At 39.6% G+C, this 11216-nt stretch overlaps 1 protein-coding gene across 1 annotated transcript; it reads left to right on the top strand.

The window, feature by feature from the left end:
• The first annotated feature begins 2903 nt into the window (after positions 1–2903).
• Positions 2904–11092, top strand: abi3b (ABI family, member 3b). Its single transcript, XM_017482573.3, has 5 exons — positions 2904–3194; positions 5130–5297; positions 6379–6573; positions 6703–6776; positions 6967–11092. Exons 1-5 carry the CDS (start codon positions 2919–2921, stop codon positions 7748–7750), a joined length of 1497 nt encoding a protein of 498 aa, XP_017338062.2. The 5' UTR covers positions 2904–2918; the 3' UTR covers positions 7751–11092.
• The last annotated feature ends 124 nt before the right edge of the window (positions 11093–11216 follow it).

Genomic DNA, 11216 nt, shown 5'->3' with positions numbered 1-11216 from the left:
TTAGACACATTATATATGTCAATACCCTTGACTCAGATGAAGATCAGATCACATTTTATGACCAATTTATTCAGAAAACCATGAAATTCCAAAAGGGTCACATACTTTTTCTTGCCACTGTATATGCAACCAAATATTAAGAGTTATTTACTTTAATTTACTTAAATTAAAGCGAGCACAGGTGTAATGAGCTCAGGTATTTTACTGACAGTCAGTAATCTGGCCGGCACATTTTGTACCAATTGCAAATGATCAGCAGTTGTACTATGCAAACCCAGATAGAGTGAATTACAATAGTCCAGCAGCACTAATCTGCTTATCAACGCACAGTGTGGAGTCAAAAATGACACCAGGGTTTTTGACACAGTTGCACACATTAGAAGAGAGGAGACGAAGCTGATTGATGATGTCAGAGGACAGCGCTGATGGGCCAAAGATGATTATTTCGGTTTTATCATTGATGAGCTGTAAAAACGTACATGTCCACACAGCAAAATCAGCAGTGATGATTTAACACCCACAGTGTTGAATTCACACCCTACAGTGTTTATATAAGTCCACTGGACTCAAATAAACACTCTGGGTGTTAGTTCAACACTAGGGATTTTACTGTGCATCCAGCATTTTATGTCATGCAGACAGTCGAACAAACTAGACAGAGCAGGTCTTATTTTTCACAGGAAGATAAAGCTGAGTGTCATTGGCATAGAAATGATATGATAAATGGTGTCTCTCAATAATATGACCTAGAGGAAGCATATATAGAGAGAAGAGAAGAGGACCCACAATGGAACCCTGGGGAACACCATAGGACATTCGAGCACAGGATGAGAAACACACTTCCCTACATTAACAGTAAATGTCCTCTCCTTGAGATAAGAGGCAAACCACTCCAGCACAGGCCCCTGAAACCCAGCTACATGATCAAGTCTTTGCAAAAGGATATAATGATCTACTGTGTCAAATGCTGCACTCAATTCAAGTAAGATTAAAATACAGCAAGATCCTGAGTCAAGAGTGAGTAAGATATCATTGGTGACCTTCAACAAAGCAGATTCAGTACTGTGAAGTTCCTTGAAACCGGACTGAAATGATTCAAAAATACTAAAAGCACTCCGGTAAGAAGAAATCTGAGAATAGATAACTTTTTCCAAGACTTGTGAAATGAAAGATAGTTTGGAAATGTGTCTGTAGTTATTCATGACATGCTGATTAAGAAGATGAAAGATGAAAGACTCTGTCTCTCTAACATACTCTTTTTATACCTAATCATGTTACTGACCTGTTCTCAATTAACCTCCAGCTGTTTCTTTTCAGTAACACTTACTTTTCCAGCCTTTTGTTGCCCCCATCCAAACTTTTTGGAGACGTGTTGAGACAGCCATCCAATTCAAAATTACCTTGTTTTTTTCTTAAAATGGTACATTTCCTCAGTTTAAACATTTGATATGTTTTCTAAGTTCTATTGTGAATGACATATGGGTTTATGACATTTGCAAATCATTGCATTCTGTTTTTATTTACATTTTACAGAGCGTCCCAAGTTTTTTTTGGAAATGGGGTTGTAGAGACCTCTTGACCAAATGATAGTAAAGTGCTTTTTGCATCTATTTAAAAATCATGGGGCCCCTTGGTGGTCCAGGAGCCCTGAGTGCCCTCTTACACTGCTTATATCAAAAAAATGCCTGATTGCCTCAGTACTCACTAAAACTCTTGGTGATAATTTGTAAACAATTCATTTGATTTCAATGAATCATTTAAGTGACTCTTCTCCCAGTTACAAATGAAAGGCAGCAGGTATCATTGGCACTTCATATCATCCAGGGTCAACAGTTCAATCCTGAGCTCAGGTTACTGTCTCTGCAGATTCGCTGTGCTCTCCGCAGAAACGTGGTGTCTTCATGGTTTTCCTGGGAGTTCTCCAGTTTCCTCCCACCTCCCAAAAACATACCAGTAGTTGGACTGGCTGTGCTAAATTGCTCCAGGTGTGTGGATGAGTGTGTGAATGGTGTCCTGTGATGGACTGGCTTCCAAATCCAGTTTGTAATTCTGCTTAGCACCCAGTGATCTGTGAAGGGAAATGACTCATTTTTACTTTGTAATAGTTTTGTTTTTGTTCTATTTCCTTCTCATCAGAGGATAATGCCCTTGAAGTCCATGTCATGTCACTGAGATCAGTACAGAATGTTTATCTGCTTGCAGAGACACACACATGTTCTTCTGTTCAAGGTTCATCTAAACATCTTCCAAGATCCTAAAACAAAGCCTGTTCGAACTGCCTCAAACCGCTTCTCATTGTTACACAGAATTATGTCATGCTCTGCGTTTCATATAGTAATGTAGTACAAGGGCTTCAGAGCGCTCTCATTATTCTATCCTGCTTTATTCTATCCTGTATTAATCATCTTTCTGTAATAAACCTTTTTACCTTCAGAGGACGAGTCTGTGAGTGTTGTCTAATTTCCACGACAATTCCCAGGATGGAGTCTGGATCCATCGCAACCCTGACCAGTATGAATGAACAAAAATAGGCACCTATCTAACTGGGCCATATCTGTCTGAAAAGTGATTTTTTTTTAAATCAATCCTCCCAAAGGGGCAATTCTACAGTAAAAAAAATAAAATAAAACTGAATCAATGAAGTAAAACTGAATCAGTGAAGTGAGTCATACTCATCGCTGTGACACGTGCCTGCCCTCTTGTGGCCACATCACAGAATTACGCCTCCAGCTTTATAGGCGCCTTTTTGAATGAGAGTGCTGAATTTTAGTATCAGATTTAATTTTTTTATAAATACCTTTAGTTGTTTCCCCTTCAGCTACGTCCTATGAACTAAGCTCACAAGTGTGTGTGTTTCTTTAATTCATCTTCCAATAAGCGGCATTCTCCTGTGTGTGAGGAAGCAATTCCCTGACAACATGTCCATACACGCCGTCCTGTTTTCAGCCCTGAATATAAGCCTGCTCTCCTCACGTTTACCTGTGACTCTTTGCACCTATCTGTATCTCGAAAACAAGCACTACCTCAGCTTTTATTTTTACACGTCTCGACCCACAGAATTGACAATGAAATACAATAACGCCGAGGACATCATGAAGACTCTGCAAGAGGCCCCGGTGGCCAGGAAAGCTCTGCTGGACAACCACATCAATCTCAACAAGGTGGCTGACTACTGCGAAGACAAGTATTTAAATGTAAGACTTTCTTTTTACTATCAAGGTAGACATGTATCAGTGTCTGTTGTTGTTGTTCTAACCCTGTAGTCAGGGGGGGAAATGCAACCTAATTTTCCAAGAATTCCAATCATTTCAAGTTTTGCTCGTTAAGAAGAAGTGTGAAGCCGGATACATCCGTTTTATTCATGTCTCCGTACAGGGTTCTTTAAGAGTTTTGCCTTCAGACATGTTTTATAGTCTCACCATATTCCCAAAATGGAAGTCTGTACAAGCCCAAACAGAGCTGAGTGGTTTAGGAGGCCTGCCCTGAGCCCTGCACTTCAGATATCCTACTGCTAAATATGCACATCTTCCAAACATATTGTGCTTCACATTGCATGTTTGCACAAGCCTTGTTGTCTCATCTTCTCATCAAGGTTTCACATTCTTTAGTTGCACCATGTCTATCTCTTTAGAGTTCAGGCCTTTTGCAGTTAAGCAATAAGTGTGTAAGCATGAATGATTCAAATGAGCAATGTAGTCGGTCTACTTAATGATGAGATAGTTCCCATGTATACAACAGGCTTATGTTTAATCTTGTAGCCAGTTATGTTCTTGCATGCTTTCCATTGGACTCCACGGAATAAAATCGAATAAAGACGGGTTTACACTGCACTATTTGGGTGCGGTGGGAAAATTATTCTTCGGCTGAGAGTTGAGATCGGTGTCTTAGAAAACATATTATACAACAGTTAGTTCCAGTCCGTTAATTTGATTGAACGAGTGGCTTTCCAAGACAGCTTATATTTAGATAACCGCACTGGGACGTTTCACTGTTTGTATCGCTCTGCTTGTCTGTGTTCAGAGTTAGTGACACCATTAGCGGACATTTCAAGCGATACATTTTTCATGAATACGACTTCTGACTTAAAATCCGAAAGCTCATCGGATGTAGATGAAAAAGAAGATGCAATAATAAACAAATTATTTGGTCATATTATGTCCAAAATGGCAGTTACTCAATACATCCATATTCTGTACCGCTTATCTTACTTTGGACTGGGGAGGAAACCGGAGTACCCAGAGGAAACCCCCGTAGCACAGGGAGAACATCCAAACTCCGCACACACAGGGCTGCGGCGGGAATCGAACCAACCCTGGAGGATGTCACCTCCAAATCCTACAAATAGTTCACTAATTGATGAATGACAGACCAAATCCTAGATGCAATGTAAATGTTTATAGGATTTAATTCAATGCAATTTTATTTGTATAGCGCTTTTTACAATGGACATTGTCTCAAAGCAGTTTTACAAAAACATATAAACACAGGATACAGAATTTAAGTGTGTGGATTAATCCCAAGTGATGGTAAATGGCCTGCACTTATATAGCGCTTTTATCCAAAGCGCTTTACACTGTGTCTCATTCACCCATTCACACACACACACACACACGCTCACACACCAATGGTAGCAGAGCTGCCATGCAAGGTGCTAACTTGCCATCGGGAGCAACTTGGGGTTCAGTGTCTTGCCCAAGGACACTTCAGTATGTGGAGTCATGTGGGCCGGGAATCGAACCGCCAACCCTACGATTAGTGGACAACCGGCTGTACCACCTGATCCACAGCCGCCCCAGGATACAGTATCATTTCTACAAAATGTGAACAGCTTTACTAATGAGCACCAACATCTGTACACACATCCACGTACATTATTTATATAATAGATGCTTTTATCTAAATGACATAGAATGCAGTCTGATGGGGGGGTCAAAAGTGCCCAACAAGGGCCCGACTATGTAGCTTCTCATAGCAAGCCATTTACCAGAACAGAAATATAACTGCTAAGCTGCCTTCTTTCCAAATTTATTATTATAACATTTCAAATGATTTTACTGGAATGAAGTTTCCACTTGGATATGAGGCAAGAGATATTTAAAATCTGGGTTTGTCCCTTTTCTATACTTTAGGCGGAGGACACAACGAAAGCACTGGAGGAATCCAAAGCTCTCACCAATCAGGCCCTGGCCAACGTCGCCTACCAAATCCACACGCTGGCAGCGAGTGTATTAAGACTGCTGGATGCCCACACCATTCAACTTATGCAGATGGAATCATCAGTCAATATTCTAAGCATGGTAGGCTTTAATGCAGAAGACACGTTGAAGGAAATTACATTCTATTGTCCCGATAAAATTAACATTGGTTTGTATGTAAAGGTTTATATTTTAACCAGATCTATTGTCTTATTTAAATATCTGACAATTGACCCTGGTGCTCGGGACGGATCCGTCATACATCATCTACACTGCTGTATGTTCCAATATCCTCCATTGTTATTTTCTCTTGAGGAAATATCTGTCACAGTCTTCATCCATTAAACTCATGGCCTATTTTTATGTTATATATGTTAAAACATTTATTCAGTAGCTACTATGAATTACTCAGAGAACCACTGGAAAAATACTACGTACGTTATGCACAAACTTATGTAGAATGCTGGCACTGTTATAGATGGATTGCAGTAGTGCATCATATGTGAATACACATATATATTCGGTTTTGCTTCGTGTACATACACAAGTGTGTCTTCTATGTTGGTTGTAACAGACTATTGTTCTCTCTTAACAGGGTAATTACATCAAAAATTGTGCAGGATCTGTGTGAATTTTTATACTTTCAAATAAGTGGATGGTTCCGGTGTATTTACTACTTTATGTAGGTGCAGTCAAATGACAGTTTCCAATCTTCAACCGTCCACTTTCTGTGAGATTGTGCCCATTGTAGCGTAAGATTCCTAGGGTTAGGATTAGGGTCAGGGCTAACCCTAACCCTAACACTTTCTCATTTGTAAGTCACTTTGGATAAAAGCTTCTGCTAAATGAATAAATGTAAATGTAAGATTCCTCTTCTGAGATGCTTTTTTGTTCATCACGGTTGTAAAGAGTGGTCACGTAGTTACCGCAGCCTTCCTGTCAGATTTCTCTCATCACAGAGGTGTTTCCACCCACAGTGTTGACGCTCAATGGATGTTTTTTTTGTTGTTGTTTTTTTGTTTTTCACACCATTCTGTGTAAACTCTAGTAACTATTGTGCATGAAAATCTCAGGAGAACAGCAATTATTTTCCCTCAGTTTGGTGTGAAAATGAACTGAAGTGTATTTTGTAGCTAAAGTATCTATTTTGTAAATGCAAAATGATGTCATTATTCTTCCTCAGACGGTAAGCATGTACAAGGAGAAAGTAGTGCGGCAGGAGATTGGTGTCCTGACTGCTCCTTGCAAAATCCCATACGTTCAGAAGATAGTTCCTCCAGCAAGACCTGAAGAACCCAACACTGAATATGAGCGTGTCCCAATATCCTACACCAGTTTAGACTCAGTTGGACATGGAGTCTGGGACAGAACCAAAACTGTATGTGTCTGTAGTCATTGTTATTGGACTTACATGCTATAATTTTGATTCAGTGTATTACATAATTGCTTCTGGGGAAAAAAGCATAGGTAATATCAAACTAAAGTTTCATGTGACTTTAATATTTAGGCACCAAAGAACCAACCTGAACCACAGACAACTATCCAACAACCAAGCTCGCAAGAAGGAGGCCAACATTTTGTGTAAGTTTAAGAGGATTTTCGTTTTCATTCGGCAAGTTTAAGGTTATTTGAGAATGTAATGTGAAAGGTTTAGTGTTTTACATACCGAAGAACAAGACACAACATATCCAGATTGCAACAGTTTAGCTCGACAGTCTGTATATATGAGTTGCTACAAGTCTCCATCTCTCTCGCTCTTTCATTTTTGTAGTTCTGGCATTGGCATTGCCGTTCCTCCACCTTCAGTTCCCAACTGGGTTGGTTTAAAAACCACAGCTTCTTCAGCCACACCAGTCTCCTCCATGCCACAGCCTCAGAGTTTCTACAATGATACTCCACCACCACCTCCTCTTCCACCTGCTAGTGATACTGATGGCTTTCCACCTCCATCACCACTTTTTCCTCAAAGTAGTTCAATATCTGTAACTACACCATCCCGTTCTCCATTTACATCTCCTATTACAGACTTATTTTTACCACCACCCCCAACTACCCAGTCTGACTTCATGGCTCCTCCACCTCCTCCTCCTGCCAATTCAATGCCAACTCTTTCGTTTGAAGATTCTTTCCCAGCTCCACCACCTGCACATCCAGAGTATGTCACCATGGCTCCACCACCCTCTCCATTTACGCCTCCTCGTACTGGAAAGGGTCATGTTGCACCACCTCCTCCAATTCGCTCTACTCCTGGTGGGGGAAATGCTCCTTTACCTCCTCCTCCTCCTCCTGGACAGAATAATGCTCCACCTTCTCCTCCACCACCTTTAACTACTGCTGGAAAAGCCTTCATTCCTCCTCCTCCTCCTCCTGGACAGAGTAATGCCCCACCCCCTCCTCCACCACCTCCAACTACTGCTGGAAAAGCCTTCATTCCTCCTCCTCCTCCTCCTCCTCCTCCTCCTGGACAGAGTAATGCCCCACCTCCTCCTCCCCCACCTACAGCTACTGCTGGAAAAGCCTTCATTCCTCCTGCTCCTCCACCACCACCATTTTGAATCCTGAAGCTGATCTTACCTAAGATATTATTGGGAAACCACTAATATCAAAACCGCTACTGTGTTCTCCAGACAATAGCTGTAACATTTCAGTGTTATATATACCACATTAATATACCAGGCTCAAGTGTATCTTGCCATAACTGCTAAAGTAACAGGGTTGTAGTAAATATCTAACAAATGGAACAAACTTTCACATCTGCTGAAGCAACACACCAACTTTAAAAATGAAAAAAGTAATATAGATTGTATACTACTCTAATATAAAAATGTACTCTATATGGCCAAACCTACATGGACATCTGACCTTCACACACATATGTGCTTGTTGAACATCACATTCCAGAGTTAGACCTCTTTAGTGCATTAACAGCATCTACTCTTCTGGGAAGGCTTTTGAAGCATGGCTCTGGGGATTTTTGCCTATTCAGTAGATGGTGTTCCAGTTCATCCTAAAGGTGTCCAGTGATGTTGAGGTCAGGGCTTAATGCTTCAGCCTACAAACACATTCTATACAATTGTGTGCTTCCAATTTTGCTGAATAGCTGCAGTAACTACTGCACTTTTTTTTTCTAACTACAGTGTTAGAATGCTGAACCCATTAAACCCATCCAATATCACACAAAATGTGTAAGTTTTGCTAGATTTTATATAAATTAAGTCATAACAAAAGGTAAAATCACTAACCAGTCCCCTCAACCTATAGGAGTTAGCCTTTGTGAATTCTTACTGTACACTATAGATATTTGTAAGACCATGATGACTAAAATGTATTCTACGTGTAATGTTGAAAATATCTATGACTTGGTTTAGCTATACTAATGATACCGTTTCTGAGATGTTGTATTATATAACAAAGATATAAAAGATTTATATGACATGGTTAACTAATCAACTTGTAGGTCACACTACAAAGCATTATGTGCTTACAATTTAAGTAGAATTTATATCATGACATGACTTTGGTATATTAAATAAATTTGCAGATAACTAATCTCATGATTATTTCATTTGCACTTAGTGTGTAACTATAGATATATATCCATTTAGCCATAGCCATATTTTTACTGAAAAATAATTGCAAAAAAATGATACTATTAACCAATTAAAGAATAGTGTTACATTTTATATACGGTGCTGTGAAAAAGTAATTCTGATAAATCTGATATCTTCTGTTTTTGTGTATATCGCATGTTAATAGTTTTAGATCTTCAAACTAAACACAACATAAAACAAAGGCAACCTGAGTAAACACACAATGCAGTTTTTATTTACTTATTTATTTAATTAATTTAAGAAAAGAAAAAAAGTAATCCAACACCCTATCACCCATGTGAAAAACTAATTGCCCCCTAAAACTTAAAATCTGGTTGTGCCATCTTTAGCAGCAATAACTGCAACCAAACGCTTCCGATAACTGGAGATCAGTCTTTCACTTACTTCTAGGACTAGGATTTACTCCTACACTTTGGATCATTGTCTTACTGCATAATCCAGTTGCGCTTGAGTTTTAATTTACAAACTGAAGACCGGACATTCTCCTTTAGGTTGTTCTGGTAGAGAGCAGAATGTTTCATGTTTCACTCAATTATTGCATGTTGCCCAGGCCCTGAAACAGCAAAGCATCCCCACACCATCACAATTCCACCACCATGCTTGACTGTAGGTATGATGTTCTTTTTGTGGAATTCTGTGTGTGGTTTACTCCAGAGGTAACAGGACTTCTGTCTTCCAAACAGTTCCACTTTCGACTCATCAGTCCACAGGACATTCTCCCAAAAGGTTTGAGGATCATCAAGGTGTGTTTTGGTGAAATTCAGAAGAGCCTTAATGTTCTTCTTGGTTAGAAGTGATTTTTACCTCAACACACTTCCATGGATGCCAATTTTGCCCAGCGTCTCTCTGATAGTGGAGTCATGAACAGTGACCTTTATTGATGCAGGAGAGGCCTCCTTTGATGTTGTCCTTGGCTCTTTTGTGACTTCCTTTGCTGTGCTCCTGGAGGAATTTTAGAAGGTCGGCCACTTCTGGGAAGGTTCACTACTGTGCTGAGTTTTTCCATTTGGAGATAACGGCTCTCACTGTAGTCCTTTGGAGTGCCAGATCCCTTGAAAAAACTTTGTAACCCTTCCCAGACTGATGTATTTCAATCACCTTCTTCCTCATCATTTCTGGAATTTCTTTCAATTTTGGCACAGTGTGTTACTGGGTAAGACCTTTGAACCAACTTCATGCTGTTGAGAAAGTTCTATTTAAGTGTTGATTTGATTGAACAGGGTTTGGTGTAATCAGGCCCAGTTGTGTCTCGTCCAGCTCAACCCCATTATGAATGCAGTTTCGTAGATTTGGGGAATTAATAACTCCGGGTAGTTGGTATTGGATAACTTTTTTGCTTCAATAAATAACATTATCATTTAAAAACTGTATTTTGTGTTTACTCAACTTGCCTTTGTTTTATCTTAGATTTTGTTTTAATTTCTGAAACAATTTAGTATGAAATATACACAAAAACAGAAGTCAGGATGGGGCAAAAAATATATATATATATTTTTACAGCACTGTACATGTATATATTGTTATCTGGGCTTTATTTTCCTTCTAAAAATCTGTTATTATCTGCGGTACAAGTGGTTTAATGTTAAGCGATATTCAACTTTTAAGGATATGATCTACACTTAATTATTATATACTCTACCTATGCAATAATTTAATACAGGAGTGTTCTGTTACTGTTCTTTACTTTTAACCTTGTGTATTAATTGAGTGTTCGACCATTCTCAGCATAACAGTCACACTGACATACAGGCATGTCTGCCAACCAAAAATAGACCATCAACTAAAAACATCCAGCCCACAGCATTCCTCTGGTCTGACACTGACCACTGATGAAGGATTACAAGATGGCCACCGCAAATTATGCACGGCAACTGTACAGCTAGAGGGTGTGCCAACATGTGTGTAATAAAGTAACCAGTAAACCACAACCACATCAACACTGTTGTGTCCAAAACACTCATACAAGCGCCACCCACCCACACACACACACACACACACACACACACACACACACACACACACTATCATTCCACTGTTATGTCAGGGTCACTACTGTACTGAGAATGAATCAGTAACATTGCTGGATGGAGTAGAAGGTGACTGACACATAGTGCATATAAGGAGATGTACATAATAAAGCTATATGGAGGATTTATATGCTGACATGTTACCTAGTAAATGTCACTTTTAAATCTCCCAGATGCACATTAAGATACGCAGCGAGTGAACAATGCCACTTGCGCTACTTCTGTTTCTGTACATGCACATAAACTTATGCGTCAAGTGCTTACCAGGCCTCTGTGCTTCGTGTTTGTCCAGTGTGGATTATTTTCATATAACAACATAACACAACACAGCACTTCCCTGGACTGGTGAGTCAGTGCAAGGAATTCTTACACTGATCAGCCAT

The sequence above is a fragment of the Ictalurus punctatus genome, chromosome 13 (genome assembly GCF_001660625.3).
Source record: "Ictalurus punctatus breed USDA103 chromosome 13, Coco_2.0, whole genome shotgun sequence".
Taxonomy (NCBI): domain Eukaryota; kingdom Metazoa; phylum Chordata; class Actinopteri; order Siluriformes; family Ictaluridae; genus Ictalurus; species Ictalurus punctatus.
Note: the sequence above shows the minus strand (reverse complement) of the source record. Positions and strands in the feature narration are given on the sequence as shown.

Coding starts and splice junctions, on each gene's coding strand:
- abi3b (XM_017482573.3), top strand. CDS start 2,919: ATGTCCATACACGCCGTCCTGTTTTCAGCCCTGAATATAAGCCTGCTC. Junction 5,298..6,378: donor CAGTCAATATTCTAAGCATG/GTAGGCTTTAAT, acceptor ATTCTTCCTCAG/ACGGTAAGCATGTACAAGGA. Junction 6,777..6,966: donor GAAGGAGGCCAACATTTTGT/GTAAGTTTAAGA, acceptor TCATTTTTGTAG/TTCTGGCATTGGCATTGCCG.